The sequence below is a fragment of the Nannobrachium achirus genome (genome assembly GCF_963921795.1).
Source record: "Nannobrachium achirus genome assembly, chromosome: 3".
NCBI lineage: Eukaryota > Metazoa > Chordata > Actinopteri > Myctophiformes > Myctophidae > Nannobrachium > Nannobrachium achirus.
In genome coordinates this window covers 58,604,750-58,622,258 of record NC_137812.1, presented here as the reverse complement: position 1 = coordinate 58,622,258, position 17,509 = coordinate 58,604,750, and the positions used below count along the sequence as shown (strand labels likewise).

The following is a 17,509-nucleotide window of genomic DNA, read 5'->3' as shown; positions in this document are numbered from 1 at the left end:
ATCGCGATTATTTTTCATAATCGTGTCCATGTTGAAAAAGGTTCATGTATCTTTTTTTAAGTAAAAAATAGTGGAAATAGCAGATCTACAAGCTCACAACGCGTCGCATCAATGTTCTTTTTTAAGTATAAAGTTGTCGAAAATGTCAATAACTACTTTGTATATTTAGGTTATGTGTCATATCTACCATGTGCAACTTCAAAGCCTAAAAGCCAAAGAGAAATGTAATTTTCAATGACAAAAACACAATTAAATCGTTAATCGCAATTATTTGAGTGACAATCAATCGTCATGTAAAATGTCATAACCGTGACAGCCCTAACTACAGCTGGACAAATTGCTGGCTTGGTTTTACTCTCAGAGTACACAGTATTTGGACCTGATCTGGCTCAGCATAAGCATAAGAATATATATGACACTTCTGTCTGTTTCTCTGTTATGTGACTTAACCATGTCCCATGTTTTATTTCACGCTCTTGCCATCAGTGTCAGGGTAGTTCTCTTGTTTCATCTTGCCACAATAGGCAAACTGTCTCCGACTCCGTGCCTCTCTGCGTTCTTTCAAAGATGCTGATAAATCTGTGTGAGAGCAGGGACAGGGATTGCTACTGTTTGAAATTGACTGCCTATGACAGTATACAGGCTTCTTAACGAGTATGTGAAAAAGACAAGGAAAAAAGGAGAGAAAATAGCACGTGCCAGTGCATGCATTTATAGGGTTTCCTTTTCAAAACAAGAAAGAAAAAATCAGGCCAAAGAGAAGTTGAGTTTGAGAAGAAAGCAGTGAAGTGGGTCTGCCCCAAACATAATCCTCTCAAAAGGAGAATACGTATATATAGCCTTGTAAACCAGAAGGCAGGAGGAGTCTAGGCTAATGGTTATGGGTCACAGACTCTTATACAGAATAATGATGACGGGTGTTTCTAACCCTGTAGAAACACCTGGCTAACAAACATGACATAATCTGCTCTTTATAGTAAATGGCCATGCAACATTTCATTTGAATTTCTCTAGCATACAATATTCTAACATTGACTGTTTAAAATTCCTGAAAACCATTCCTTACCAAAGCTCTGATCCAGTTTAATATTCTGTTGAAAGGTTAATGAAGAATTATTGAATTTCAAAAATCGCATGTCAACCATTTAACAATCCAATAACACTAAAGCACTGGCATTAAAGACTACACTGATTGGGTTCCTAAGTCATTTAAAGTAACCGGCTTGTTATATTTATTGTATAGAATCCTATGTATTTTATGTATTTTGGAGATATTGACTGATGCATCTCAGGGGGGTATTTTGTCATCACCCATATTGCATTTAAAGATAGTGTGTGAGTGAGAGCTTTTCTCATGCGCCATAACCCATATTAACTCTTTTAAAACGGACCCATCTCCCCCTGCAGGGCTGGATGAATGAGATCTCTAACTATGACCCAGAGACGTATCACGCCTCACTGACTCACTCCGTCTATGTACGTCTGGAAGGCTCCATCTTACGTCTGTCCAAACCCAACCGCAACATTGCCCGCCGCGCCACCCACAACGAACCCAAGCCTGATGTCACCTACATCAGCCAAAAGATCTACGACATTGTTGACAGTAAGGTATGTGCATACGGTGTGTGTTGGTGCTTGTGGTCGTTCGGGCGGCTCAGCATAATTTCAGGGTTACTACTACATCCATAGAAGATGCACAAAATGTATCAATCAATCAATCAACTCAGGTCCTAAAAATGTATGTTTTCCATTTATGGAAATGTTACAGAAAATGTGGGCAAAACGTTTCATGCATGGCACAAAAATGTGTGCATGGGATTGATTTCAAGCGGTCTAGCAGTCAACATCAAATGACTAATAACTAAAGTAGAAAATTATAACTGATTGCAGAATTCACAATAACAATGTAGTTCGAGAGCAGCTGGTTAATGTTAGCCCTGGTACATAATGGATTGCATTTTTATAGCGCTTTTCCAAGTGCTCAAAGTGCTTTACAATGGTCCATTCATTCATACATTGGGAAGTGGTACATGCACACGTTATTTATTTGCTGGTCAGTCATAAAAAACTCTTTCCTCTCAGGTATACCTGTTGCCTCAAAGCCTGGCCAGGAAGCGGGTATGGAACAAGAAATACCCCATTTGCATTGAACTGGGGAAACAGGATAACTTCATGTCCAAGGCCGAGGGCGAGCGCTCCGAAGCCCCGGAGGAGCGCCCGGGGCCCAGCGCCGGAGACAGAGGGGAGGGAGTGGGAGGAAGCCAGCCGTCGTCCTCCAGAAGGCACCTGACACTTTACCTGTTTGGAAGGACGGGCAGGGAGAAGGAGGAGTGGTTCCGGAGGATTCTGCTGGCCTCCAAGCCCAAGGCGGAGATGAAAAGAAGTGCTAGTATTGTGGGGAGTAGGAACGGTAAGTCAGGGTAGCTTAGTTTGGACGACTGCAGTGCTGCAATACAATACAAATTGTTCTAATGATTGAGAGTTAACCAAATTAACCCTAGCGTCCCTATTCCGGGGTGAATGTTCAGCGAAAATAGCAGATCTACAAGCTCACAACGCAGTGCATTGTGAGCTTGTAGATTTTCGGCAAAGAGCTTTGGTATAGAGGGAAAATAGGAGTGAACAAAAAAAACCTTTTGAACACAGGTTGCCTACCCCGACTGAAGTCAGGATTTCTAATCTGATCATTGAGTGTAATGTTTCATATTGTAAACCATAGCGTGCGGTCTGTGGCACCCGGTGCAAAAACTCAAACTAGTACCCAAACTAGTGACAATAGCCGATCTACAAGCTCACAACTTCTCGCTTTTCGCCGCGTTATGAGCTTGTAGATTGGCTATCTTCACTTCTTCTTGAACTTTAAAAAAATGTATTTATGGAACTTTTTTATCAAATCCTTTTTTTTTTTTACTTTTGGAATTGTTTTGAATTGACGGAAAGTTGTGATTTATTTTGTTTAAACTTTTTTTATCTTTTGAAATTTTGTATTCTTTTTTTTATGTAGTAAACGAAAAAAAAAAAAAAAAAGTACTCCCGGCCCACTGTTTTGGGAAACGACGCTCTACTTCAAAATAATTGCAAGCGTTGCATTTCATTTCTTCTGTCCCTCCTCTCTCGTGGGACACACACAGCCCTCAGCTCGCACAGTCGCAGCAGCAGCCGTGGGAGTCTGGACGAGGCGCTGGCGTCCGCCTCCGCCACGCTGCTTTCGCTCAACTCCTCCTCAACGACGGCAGCAGCAGCAGCAGGAGGTAGTGCCAAAAGCAGACCTCTGGGTTTGGACTACAGCGTCTACATGGCCACCCTGGTGCCAACACAGGCATCCAGCCCCACGCCTTCCAGCCCCATCCTCCAGAGTCCACAGAGCAGCCCTCTGACCAGCAAGAAGGTAGAGCGCTCGCACAGACACACACACACACACACACACACACACACACACACACACACACACACACACACACACACACACACACACACACACACACACACTGCCTTCCATTCCCACACTTCCTCCTCTTGTGTCTCGTAACTCGTTCCAACCTTGACGCTTGCTCATTACTCAACTTGATAATTTCCACTTATAGCCCGGCCTCTACTGAGATAATTGTTCACTTTGTGATACAAGCACCAAATTTTGCACAAAGTTTCCTCTGGACCTACTTTTTCCAAAAAGCAAGTTAGCCACTCAATTAAAAACAAATAGGGTTGGGGTCCCATTGACTTTCTATACAGTAAAATAATACAACAAAATAAATCTGCTTTAAGTAGCAAGTGAGGGGTCAAACTAGGGGTTTTTCATGAGCCTGAATCCAATGCAAGCATTTGTTTTGCACGAAAAACATTCCTTGGGCTACAAAGGCCACCACAAAACTATGGTTTAGTGATGAGTCATCACTTTTCACCGTGATTTTCACGCTTTTGTGGGGGCCTTTCTAGCCCAAGGAATGTTTTTCGTGCAAAACAGATGCTTACAATGGATTCAGCACCATGAAAAACCCCTTGTTTGACCCCTCACATGCTATTTGAAGCAGATTTATTTTTTGTATTATTTTACTGTATAGAAAGTCAATGGGACCCCAACCCTATTTGTTTTTAATTGAGTGGCTAACTTGCTTTTCTGAACAAGTAGGTCCTAGGCATTGTTCATGCCAAATTTGGTGCTTGTATCACAAAGTGAATTTATTCTATCAATAAATTGACTTGTAGCCGCTTGACTATTAATTGGACAGTTGCGTGATGTAAAGCAGTGGTTCTCAACTTTGAAATCTGAAGGTCTCCCCTTAACTTTGACAGTGCACATAACGGGTCCATTTGGTTCCATTTGTAAAAGTTACTGTCAAAGTTACAGACTTCTTCTTTTGTGTATCATCGTCCTTGATGATTGGTTGACGACATTTTTATTAGGGGGGGCCATGGGGCTGGCTGTCGTCTTCTCCCCCTTGCTGACCTGTAAGCGTCGATTTAGACTCCCATAAAGGAACCTAGAGAGTCCCTGAAATCCACGTTGAGAACCACTGATGTAGAGGGCTGGCAAGATAACCCTCCATAAGACAAATTCACAGCAGACTTGTTCTTCCCTCCTCTGTTTCCTTTGTTTTTAACGTGACCTTCCCTCCCTCCCTCCCGCTGTGTCTGTCCATCACCAGCTTCCCATCAGCCCCGTGGCACGGCCCGTGGAGGAAGAGGTGGACCCCGTTGCCTGGGTGAACGCAGCGGTGGGCCGGGTGCTGTGGGACTTCCTGGGAGAGCCCTACTGGGCAGAACTGGTTGCCAAGAAGATCCAGATGAAACTCAGTAAGATCCGGGTGAGTGGATATCTCTTGGCGGTGACCTCTGGGCGAACTCTCACCTTTCACCTCAGAACAGCTTTTTGAAGTTTATTTTTGCCATGTGAAATTAGCTTAGTGGGATTTTGGGAAGAAGTTAAAGGTAATGTAAGTGATATTTCTCGGTTAAAAACCAAAACGCCTTTTCTTAAAAATGTTAAAGCTATATTGTGATGAATTATCACTGCTGTATAGTGTGTGTTCAGTAACTGGGATCATGATTGTTCAGTAAAATTGTAAACAGAAAATAAATATTCCGGTGGGACACCAATTTTATCAGTACATTTTACAGTGTTCCAGGTCCTATTGTGTCTGCTCATTTCTTTGTTTCATTGCTTCTAATTTCACTTGTTTATGCATCCTGTATAGGTGCCCTCTCCTGATTGGATGAAATTGGTGTCCCACCTAAAAATGTGTTTTGTGTTTAGTAAAGAACTGGAGAGAAAGGGAGACCCCTGTTACTGAACAAACACTCTGTAGCAATGATTATTCAGAATATGGAGCTATTAAACTCTTATTTTAACACATAAATAAATAAATCACTTTCAGGAGAGGAAGAGGGGAGAGATTGTGGTGAAATTAAGTGAGTGTCGTGAATATTTTGTCGAGCAATATTCATGACACACACCCACGCACGCACACACACACGTGTGTGGAAATGTCATCCTCCACCACTGTGGAGCCACACCACAGTGCCTAGAAGCTCCACACTGGGCTCAACCACAGCAGATGGAAGGGCTACACTTTATCACTTTGTTTTGTGTTTTGATGTATAGCAGAATCCCTAATCTCAACCTTATGGGGACTTTGTGGGTGCGCATGCTCATAATGGCCACTATACTCAGTATGGTTGATAAGCTTTGTGTTTGTATTCCCATCTCTCCCAGTTGCCTTATTTTATGAATGAGCTGAAGCTAACAGAGCTGGACATGGGCGTGGCCACTCCCAGGATCCTTGGAGCCTCCAAACCTTCTATAGACCACCAGGGTAAGAACCCCCCCCCCCCCCCCCCCACACACACACACACACACACACACACACACACACACACACACACACACACACACACACACACACACACGCGCGTACGTATCGGATAAGATGCATTCCCTGAGCGCTTATTGACAGCATAGCAGGGGTCGGCAAGTAAGTTTGGCCTCGTGCAACTAGGTGATGGGCCGGAACACAATCGATGACTAAGCTGGAACATGTAACAAACCACCGTATATACAACCAGTAAGACTCCCTAATCGGGAGATAAGCGACCGTCAGGTCGCAGCGTGAATTTAGGGCAAAATCTGTAGGAGCAGTGTCCAAAAATGTTTTGGAAAAAATCGGCCTGATGGTGGCGCTATATGGGACAGATCCATGTTGATGACATGAGTGTAGACATACTGTGTACCGATTTGTGTGATTTTAGGGCAAAATCTGTAGAAGCAGTGTCCAAAAATGTGTTTGAAAAAATGGGCCTGATGGTGGCGCTATATGGGACAGATTCATGTTGACGGCTCTCTTGGCGCCACCGAGACGGACGCGTGGGTACCGGCCCCGGCTCTCCTGGTCGCTCCTAGCCCGAGTTACAGCATTTTATATGCGCTGCAGTGGCGGGGGTCCTCCACTAGGGGCATCCATTCTGGAGCACCAGGAGTTGGTGGTCCCTGGGAATTCCCCGTGAACATCCCTGTTTGGGTGGTCATTTGGTCATTTTTGCACTTTTTGGCGGCGGCGGAAGGGGGTCCCTGGGGGTCCCTGGGGGTCCCTGGAGCTCCGGGGGTCCCTGGTGGGGTGGAGGTTGTGGATTGGCAGGCAAGGAGTGTGTGTGCAAAGTTTGGCATGGATCGGGGCAACAGTGGCGGAGATATGAGTTGGGGAAAAGTGTGACATGACGGACAGACTGACAGACAGCCGGTGGAGGTTTTGGTAGTAACTGCGACCTGACGGTCGCAATAATAACTAGATTTCCATGAATAAATGCCATGATAAATAAAGAGGTGTATGTGTGCTATTAACCATAAACTGCGGTGTCCAGGACCCGGGAGTGATGCAAAGACTCAGTGTCCCATGATACATCTGGAGATGATGTCATCCAGAAATCCCTGTGTCCGCCCAGACCAATGTTGTGATATTCAGAAGAATGGATTTATCTGGGATTCTAATTCCAGATTGTGTTTTCATAAAAAGTAAAAAAAAAAAAAAGCTTTTTTCAACAGACCATAACTAAAAGATCGGTCGCCGCTGTTACAATTTGTCTTTTCCGGGTTTTGTTTGGATGTTACAAACAGCGTGTTTACACATCGTGTGTTCCGTGGGTCGGCAAAATGAGGTAAAAACAATGAAAGACCTGGCAGAGGCGGATGAATTAATTGATTAATACCTGGTGATGAATGTGTTGAGAGGAAACTCTGACAGGTTTAGAGCATCTGCTCTTATCGGGACTTGTTGCATTGACTTGAAGTGTTTCATTGTTTTAATAAGTGATTTAATGTGAAAGGATAGATTTGGCAAATGTATTTGAATTCTTGAATTAGGAGAGTAATGTGTGACTAAACACAAGAATGTTGTCAGTGATTTGACAGCAGGAGGCCCTGTAATGAATATAAATACAAGTCTTATCTTTTTCAGCCGTTTCCTGTGGTATGGCTTTTTTTAATTTGCTCTGATATTTGTTGTACGCAGGTCTAACTATAGCCACTGACGTCACGCTATTGACATCAATGCACTTCTTTGATTTCTCGTGAGAGAGGGAGAGGTAGAGAGAAATAAGTGCTTCTTTGCCTCTTATCAGACAATGGCGCTACGGTAGTGAAAGTCAAACCATTGATCTGTTTCAAAAGGCTCACCCTCCACACGCAATCTCTCTCACATGTGCATTTTTAAACAGATTTGCACGCTCAAGAATCCTGTTTCACACATGGACCCATGCACAATACATACTGTTTACTGTAGATACACACAGGCACACATATACACACGTACTACACATACTTATACGGTGGACAAAGTCCAAAGTGCATTGCAGTTCTGCTGGTCGGGGAAGGAAGTAGCAGTGTGTCTCATGACTGGCTTTCCCCACTGTTTTCTCCCTGGCGAGCCTCTTTGCTATGACTAATACCATTGCAATTCTGACGCTGCATGTGTGTTGGCTGTCTCCATAAACTTCATAAACGAGAACACTGGCCCTAGTGATAGCAGAGTGACATATACAATTGAAACGTCAGTGACGGATGGTGCAGACGTAGACGCTAACAGCGCTAACAGCGGGCTGCAATGCTGAAAGCAAACAACATAGCTTGACAACGGGGACAGCAGTGAATGTTGGGAAGGTTCACTGATAACCGTTCTGACAATGTGTATGTCATTATGCCTTGTAATGGTTCTTGGCTTTAGTGACATTTAGATCTCAGAGCGTGTTAACAACTGCATAATGTCTCTTCCTTCATTAGCTCCAGAATATTGAATAAATGTAGCCCTTTAAATTTGAATTCACCACAATATTTGATGAAATTGTCGTGTTGTGAACTTTGATCAAAGAACCTTGGCTGTTAACTGTTGTGCCATTGAGCCCGTCACAGAGTCTGTAAGCAGGAAATGACAATGAAAAGTAGCTACAGATTAGCTACAGATTAGCTTTACTTTACCCTGCAGTCTCAGGTTACATTAACAATGCTTCACATCCTCATTCCAGCTAAGGAAAAGATCTTTTAATTATGATAGACGATAACATTCACAGAAGAGCTTCAGTCTTCTTGGTGTTGCATAGGAACCTTCCAGCAGCAGGATCAGGTTCTCTGCTGCACCCTGCCTCTTCCTGGAACAATGATGCTGTGCACCACTGATCGATAAACCTCTCTGGCTGTGTCTGAGTGTGTTCGCCAGCACATGTGTGCAATGATTGCATGGATGGTTGTTGTTTTTTCTTGCATGTGTGTTGGCTTGCTGTAATGGTACAGTATAATGACTAGGGCTGTCACGATATGACATTTTACATGACGATTAATTGTCGCTCAAATAATTGCGATTAACGATTTAATTGTGTTTTTTCGTTGACAATTATATTTTTGTTTGGCTTGTAGGCTTTGAAGTTGCACAAGGTAGATATGACACATAACCTAAATATACAAAGAAATGACAGGCATATTTTACAACTTTATACTTAAAAAATAACATTGATAGTGGAAATAGCCGATCTACAAGCTCACAACGCGCCGCGATGCGACGCGTTGTGAGCTTGTAGATCTGCTATTTCCACTACTTTTTAAAAGTGTTTGAAACTATATTAACATTTCTCAACATGGAAACGATTATGACGATTATGCAAAATAATCGCGATTACCTCAAATAATTGCGATTAGACGATTATGTAATAATTGTGACAGCCATAATAATGACTTCATGTGAATTTGTCAATGCACACAAACACCTCCTTGTTTTGCTCTCTGCTGCATGCTTCTCCTTTGTGTGTGTGTGTGTGTGTGTGTGTGTGTGTGTGTGTGTGTGTGTGTGTGTGTGTGTGTGTGTGTGTGTGTGTGTGTGTGTGTGTGTGTGTGTGTGTGTGTGTGTGTGTGTGTGTGTGTGTGTGTGTGTTTGGAGCACACTGCCCATGCGCACCCCTCTGACTCCTCACCATGCAGCTTCACCCCAATTAAGGCAGCACTGCCCTGTTACGCCATCGGACACCGGGGCTCCTCTCTCTTTCCTCTCCCCCCGCCAGCAGAGTGCCATGGCCTCCACACACAACCTTATTATCCACCACTCCCTCCAGGGCCAGCTGGGCTCAACGTGACAATTTACAATTTAGGCATTTAGTAGACACTTTATCCAGAGCGACTTACAATAAGCAAGGTAATACATCAATACATCAAAATTAATACATCAAATGCATAGAAATATCAAGCTAGAGAAAAATAACGTAGGTAGTGTGAGCACCTAATCAGTAAAAAAGCTTTATATGAACTAAAGAAAAAAAGAAGCTATCTAGCTTTCATGTATGGTCGTTGGGGTAGGCGAGTGCTAGAGTAAGTGCTATGGGTTTAGTTGGTTGTTGGGGTAGGTGAGTGCTACTTGCCTGGTTAATAAACCAGACCGAACACAACAACACCCCCTGGCGGTAGTGGTGTTGTAGTACGGTCTGGCACCGATCCATTGAGATTCTATTTCCTCAAACAGCTTCAAGGGTTGGCCAATCAGGGTTGTATGCTTGGGGCACGTGGTTTCTGTAAGCTTGGGGCACGTGGTTTGGGGCAAACCCCAGAAATGAAAACTCTTCCTGAAATCCCAGACTCTCTTCCCAAAACGAAGTGTCTGATAGAGGCTGGCAACGCCAGGCAAGAGTGCTACGGTACTGTAAGGGTGCTATGGGCTTGGGTGGAGTCTGAAGAGGTGGGTCTTCAGGCCACGGCGGAAGCTAGGGAGTGAGTTTGTCGTTCTAAGTGCGACAGGGAGTTTATTCCACATGACCCACTGGGTTCCACAGAGTTGCAGCATCTTCACTCACACGGCGGTATCCCTGACAACAACCTAACGTCGTTAGCGTGGAAATTAGTTTGTCCGGCGTGAAACACAATCATGCAATGGAGAATGAATTATGGTTTACTCCACCTGACTGTCTGTTTTTGAGTTTCAACCTTTCACTGACATTTTGACCCTCTGGTCTTCTGCTCTTCTCGGTTCTTTTATCCATCTGTCATAAGCATGCACGCTCTCTCCTTCCTCCATCTTGTTGTCTCATCTGCTAAGTTAGAGGCATTTCTTGGCAGAGCTAGCTGGTGTCCATTTCTGTGGAGGATGAGATGGGAGGAATAAGGAAGGCAGGAACCTGCAGAGAATGCTAGAGAGGCAGACATTTCTAAAGGGGCCTTTTGGTGGAAATATTGAAAATAGCAGACCTCCAAGCTCACAATGCGTCGCGTTGCGACGCTATTTTCGTTGCATGATACCACACTGAACTATAAGCATAATCAACAGAGAGGACAATTCTTTCAACATAAGACGCTGCATTCAAGTTCAGGAGAGTTTGGACAAGGCAATTCTCTTGAATGCTGCCTTCAGGTATGAAATGGCATGGAAAGAGGGCATTTACATTTCTTTCACCATTGTAAAAACTGCATTTATGGTCTGGAGAGGGCGCTTTTTACAGACAGATAAAAGGGCAGGGGCTCAAGCCCCCTTTGATGGCCTTGTGTGCCTGAAGGAAGGTCATCCAGTGGGCTCCTCTTTTGCCTGTCTGACCTTCACAGTGGCCTTTTCAGTCAAATGTCGCTGTAATGCATAAGTTGGAAGTGCTTGTCAAAAATGTAGACATTTTATATTATTTTACAACTTGTGCAACATTGTGCGTGGCATAGTTGTCCAGGGGATATATATCGGTAACAGTCAGTCAATAAGAAGTGTCCAGTTTCATGTCAAGGATTTTTTATTTATTTTATTGGCTGTGTTGAAAATGTCTGGTGCAAAAGACATACAATATTTCTTATATTAGTTGTAATCACAATTGGTCATATTATTTCAAATTACGTTACGTTGAATTTGCAGTATGTCATTTATTTGTTCAGTAGGGACCTTCATAGTTGCGCTGTAATTATCCATGAGACAACAACACCTTCACTGCCTGAGGACAAAACAGTTAAAGCAAAGTGTGTGTGTGTGTGTGTGTGTGTGTGCATGTGTGTGCGTGTGCATGTGTGTGCGAGCGCCCAAAGCATGTGCCCATATACTGTACATCCAGACGTGCAATATAACCGTCCCAAACGGAAGGCGTGCTGATAGAAACTCTGCCACCAGCCCTTCCTTCTACTCTCACAGTCTTCCTGCATCTGCCAGCCTTCACTGCCCTCCAGTGGTTTAAAGCAGTGGTTCTCAACCTTTCAGGCTGTGACCCCCAAATAATAATATTTTAACTGGGGACCCCCCCCCCCCCCACCCTGACGAGCACTAAGAGTTGAGGCATTACATTAACATTTTGTACAGTATAACACGGTTCTATTGTGAGAATAGCAGATCTACATGCTACGCGAGGTGTTGTAAGCTTCACAATTTCTATTTCATTTTTCTATTTCAAAGGAATTTCAAAAATGTAAATAAATAAATGATAAGCAAGGTGAACGCAAAGCAGCCAAAGGGCACGCACATCTAAAGCCACAGTTGGCTGGGTGCTAGACTAAAACAGTGCATACAGGTAGAAGAATAAAAGTCTGCACACCGATTTATGCTCCCAATGATAAAGTTTTACTTGTGGTAACGTTTCGAGCCTGACGGCTCTTCATCAGTCTGATGAAGAGCCGTTACCACAAGTAAAACTTTATCATTGGGAGCATAAATCGGTGTGCAGACTTTTATTCAATAAATAAATGATAACCATAATAACAAACCTTTCAGTAATGTATGAAGAAGTCAAACATTTTTCAAAATAATTTCAGAAATACATCAAAAGAAAATATATATCCAGAAATAAATCAAAAGAAAATACATAAATGTATGTTTGAGGAAATTGTGAAAATAGAAAGCTTAAGCTTGTAGATCGGCTATCTTCACTATTAAATTTGACTTAAAGTGGATAATTGATCATATATTTCCGTACGTGTGGGTCCTGGTATACATGCTGTACAGCATGTGCTCCTACAGTATATTAAATACGGGAGAGACAGAGAGAGGCCATTGTCAGACACAAAACAGGGCTGGTCCCAAACAACTGACACAAGGCTTCTTTGGTGGGATTAGTGCAACCCATTAGAGCAGGTTTGGTAGATGGAGGAACCATGTTTATGCATGCAGTCTCCCCTGCTGATATCAAATGAGAGCCAGGAGGCGGATCGCATTATGCCCCTCTGTTTCTCCTTCATTTAAAGGCCTGTGTGATCTCTCTCTCTCTCTCTCTCTCTCTCTCTCTCTCTCTCTCTCTCCCTCCCTCCCTCCATCTTTTTTCAAGATATAAGCAGATGGATCAACCAGGTAAAACCTGTCAGTGACCCTTCATCTTAGAAGATGCTCTGGGGGGGGGAAGAGAGCGAGAGATTGACAGGTGACCTAAAATGCTCTGTCGATAGCCGTAGGCAATCTCGCCTTAACTCTTGAGTTCTGAAGTCTCAGTCGGAAGCGGTTGCATCTACTGTAGTTCCATTCACTGAAGGAAATGCGTCCACCGTGCACGTATATTCAACATAATTCTATACTGTACAGGTACTCTGTTAAAGCACATAAGCTGTGTCCATCTCTAATCACCTGTCTCTTAGTCCATTTGTTCAGTGCACAGGATCCTCTATCTTCATCCCCCTTATTCTCCTTCAGGAAGTAGTTTCTTTCTGTCTCTCCATCGTCCTCTGCTTGATCTAAAATTATCTTGTCCACGTATCCGTGTATCTCTGAAGGTCACGCCTGACACTGTGGTTCCCCTGACACATCACTGTGACATCACAGGTGATATCACAGGTGACATCACAGGTGATATCACAGGTGACATCACCTATGTAAAGTCCATATATTGGGTATACCCCAGATTCTCTTTTATGCCCATATATGAAGAGCCCTGATGTTATCGACTTATATCACTGGCCAGATGGCCAAAACATGGCCCATAGATGTGTGTCTGGTTCAGATAGGGATCTCCATGTATGGGCATAAAGGGATTGTATGTTGTGATGTCATGGGAACCACTCTAACAGAATCCCTTTTATGCCTATACAAGGAGATCCCTGATGTCATCAATATTAAGCCCATATCTATTATCTAACTTAATATGGGAATGCCATATCTGTGTGGCTGGTTCAGACCGTGATCTCCATGTATGGGTATAAAAGGGATGTACCATATACAGGTACCAGAGGTCTCCATATTTGGGTAACTGGTCCGATATACATCACTGGCCAGATGGCCCTTTAGGGCGAGGTTGCATTTCGCCCTGAGGCGTCTTGCTAGTATGTATTATATTTATTGCCATGGAGCTGCAGCTCTGGGCTGTTGTATTCCTTTGTACGTTTAAGCGTGTGCATGTTGGTGATCAAAGAATTGAATGATATTCCATTTTTGCAATTCATTTTAAATGTCTGCCAGGAAACCACGCCAAGCAAATACTAATAGGAATTTACCCATGCCCTCCGTGCATGTGTGCGTGCGTGGGAGCATGTGTGTCTTCCTCTCACACACACACTAAATCCAGTGTTTCTATCCTGGTGTGTTGGTCAGGTCTGTGGTTTGACCTGGAGATGTCCTTCAGTGGCTCCTTCCTGATGACGTTGGAGACCAAGATGAACCTGATCCGCCTGGGCAAGGAGGGAGAGGGCCAACGCATAGGAGAGACTGGCAAAGATGGGTAAGATGCTACTTACACTTTAGGCATTTAGCAGACACTCTTATCCAGAGCGACATACAGAAGTGGAACATCGGACTAAACGGCATGAACCATAGTCAACTAAACCACAATGTTATATCTTTGTACAATGGTTGGTGTCACTCACCATATCTAGCCACGTTACGAGATCCGAGCTTGTGGATCAAGCTTGTAGATTGCTATTTTCGGCGAGTTTTCTGCGAATTACACTGACATACGATGGAGTATAAATTAAGCAATTCAGGGCAAGCTTTCATCTAAATAGAGCACCAAGAAAACACTGCTACAAAGTAACGCAAACATCAAACCAGCATCTGTCTAAACAAGCAGCATACATACATCCAAATAACGTAGTATTTGCGAACAAGTAAACAACAAGCATCTGGATCTCATAACTAGCATCTATCTAATTTAAATAGGCACTGGTGCAATGCAATAAGAAGTGCAAGGGGGTGAGGTGAAGTCACTGCTGTGGAAGATGGGGAGATGAGCCTACAGTCATGACCGACTGACAGAGGGAGGTGTCACTGGGACAAGAGGGACAGGTGTCCTGTGTTTGCTGATGGGACTGTGCCAGAAGCAGCGTAGAGCAGGATCATATGTGCGGAGAAGACCATTCTCTAGTCTACTCTAGTCTACTCTAACATGCACTACCTAAATACGGGGACTGCCCATAAGTCCGAAATCTCATTAGTCCTACATCTCATTAGTCCGAATTTAGTTAGGGTTAGGTTTTAGGGTTAGGTTTAGACATAGTTTTACTAAGGTTAGGGTTAGGGTTTGGGTTAGGTTTAGGCATAGTTTTACTGAGGTTAGGGTTAGGTTTAGGTTTAGGCATAGTATTTTTCAGCAGGTTAACATCACCAGATTCTGACTAATGGGATGTAGGAACAATGAGATTTCGGACCAATGCCATGGCACCCTAAAAACAAGCAAAAACGGGATGTATAGTAAACCTTGTTTTTTACCGCTATCCATTGGGTCTTTTAGACATGTACTGTATGGTCTTCTCTCGCACAAAGAGATGTTGTTCTCTGTTAACACCTATTCGCTCCTGCTATCCCTCTCTCTCTCTCTCTCTCTCTCTCTCTCTCTCTCACTCTCTCACTCTCACCCTCTCTTTGTGTGTCTTCCTCTATCTTCCTCTATCTATGCCCTCTGGAATCTACCTTAACATGGATGTCAATTGGATTCATTTCCGTCGTTGGTAAGTGGTATCTGACCATACATATTCACTTTCTTTTCCATTTCAATCTATCCCATCTTTTCATTTTCAGGCTGCATCACTGTAGATGTTCAGTTACACCATGCACCATGCCTGATCCTTTCATTGTCTGGGTCAACATTCTGTGTGTATGCGTGTGCGTGTGCATGTGTATGTGTGCACGGCGCGAGGCATGCGGTCTGAAAGAGAGCTAATTTACATCAACATCCACTTGAAGATGATCAAATTAGTCTTAAAGCCCGTTCACTCCAAGCATTATACTAAGGATAACCATTTTACCTTTGTATTTGTTGTGGTGTGGAGCGTAGACTCATCCACTAGAGTTACACATTTTTAAAACTATATCTTTATACCCATTAAGTTCTACTGATCTACAAACTAATCTAAAGGGCCCTTTAGATTAGTTTGTGCATGTGACCTACTTGTATATCAGTGTTACCCAAACCTTTTGCCATGCCAAGGACCTTGATTAGCCATAGCCTCTGCCTGCGGAATTGGGAAAATGAAATCAGTGAAAATAACTAATCTACAAGCTCACAACATATTGCGATATTGCTTTGAAAATCACTGACCTATATTATTTTTCAGCTCAGTTACGAGTGACGGACTTGTGAGGGTGTTTTTGTATTAAAAGGTCAGCGTCATGGTTGGGGGTTCAGGAATGCATATACAGTAGGTCAATCAAACGGTCTTATTCTGTATGCATGATTATAACTATTTATGACCCAATATCACGAGAAGACGTAACTATCAGTTAAAGTTATGTCTCGTCTACGTATGTATGTATGTATGTCAGTGTTTAATTTCTTTCTACAAGCCATGTCCATAGAAAAGACTGTCTAGTCTGTTCTGTGTCTGTGCTCATGTGGCCCTTGTTTTGACTGAGAAAGAACTCTGCTGAAAACAATGAAAGTTCTTCTAGACTAGAGGTATACATGCATGTCTATGTGAGTCTCTGCATATGCCTGTGCCTTGTGCATGGGTGTTTTCACACTGAGTGTCTGTCTGTCCATACATTAGCATTGTGCGTGGAACGTTAACAGGAGTGGTTTTCAAACCTTTTGTCTCCAAGGCACAGCAAAGTGCAAGTCAAAATCTCAAGGCACAGCCTGTATTCGTTTCCGTGCCGAATAGCCTCAGTAACACACTGTACAACTCTCTTATCACTCAGTAAACGTTTCTTCTTACTTAGTAATAATGTCAAATAAAAAGTCTGTATTTCATTCTTAATTTTCGGAAATTGTCTGTCTACTAGCTCACAGAGCGACGCGTTGAGCTTGTAGAACGTCGATTTGTGGAAATAATGTAAAAATAAATACAACTTTTAATTGAATTATGTTGTACCACATAGGCTTCGATGCCTGACAGTTAGTTCCCAGTTCGACGCTCGTTGTACAGTTGTTCAGTTCGCCAATAATGACATGCCCAAAATAGGGACATGAAAGTGGTTAAAAATAAATTAGGGTGTAATTTACTGTAAAAAGTACTGATATAGTAATTTTTATTTTTGTACATGTTCTATAGTTCTATATATTGCCATAATAACTTGTGGTTGTCCCACGGCACACCTGTACTCGCCAGCACACCAGTGTGCCTCGACACACCGTTTGAGAACCACTGCTCTACAGCGCAGCTGTCACGACTCTGGGAGCTGTGGCTAGAGTGGAGGGACTCCCCTGACTTCCCTGTATTTGTGCGTGTGCTTCCAGGTATAGGCCACGGTCTTACTGCCTGGCTGACAGTGATGAAGAGTCTTCCAGCGCCGGCTCGTCCGATGAAGAAGAGACCTTGGAGCTCACCGCCGCCTCCTCAGGAGCAGAAGGGTGAGAATGAATCAGAATCTGCTTCATTGGCCTGGGCCACAGGGTAGTGGTCCAGGCACCTAGGCTGGTAATCCAGCCCTTGCAGCGCCGCAGGTTCGAGTCCCGATCCTGACGACCTTTACTGCGTGTCACTCCCCCCCCCCCATCTCTCTCCCCCAAAAAAATATTATTTTCATAGAAAAAAAGAAAGGGAATAAGAAGGGGGGCAAGGGGAAAGAGTGGTCAATAAAAGAAACAAACAAATTATCTACATAGATGTGTGCTGTATGTGATATACTATGGACATTAGTTAAGGTGCGCGAGAAGAAAAATA

At 43.4% G+C, this 17,509-nt stretch overlaps 1 protein-coding gene across 2 annotated transcripts in view; it reads left to right on the top strand.

Annotated features, from left to right (window-relative positions):
* LOC308281005 (testis-expressed protein 2-like) overlaps nucleotides 1–17,509 on the top strand; it is a 49,942-nt gene that overhangs the window by 24,009 nt on the left and 8,424 nt on the right. The window contains exons 4-10 of one of the 2 annotated variants that reach the window (XM_080721049.1): nucleotides 1,408–1,608; nucleotides 2,083–2,410; nucleotides 3,132–3,388; nucleotides 4,647–4,805; nucleotides 5,714–5,813; nucleotides 14,004–14,130; nucleotides 17,089–17,196. In XM_080721049.1, coding sequence (XP_080577175.1) covers nucleotides 1,408–1,608; nucleotides 2,083–2,410; nucleotides 3,132–3,388; nucleotides 4,647–4,805; nucleotides 5,714–5,813; nucleotides 14,004–14,130; nucleotides 17,089–17,196 — 1,280 coding nt within the window. Of the gene's footprint in view, nucleotides 1–1,407; nucleotides 1,609–2,082; nucleotides 2,411–3,131; nucleotides 3,389–4,646; nucleotides 4,806–5,713; nucleotides 5,814–14,003; nucleotides 14,131–17,082; nucleotides 17,197–17,509 lie in introns of both variants that reach the window. The other variant, XM_080721048.1, reaches the window with a different exon arrangement.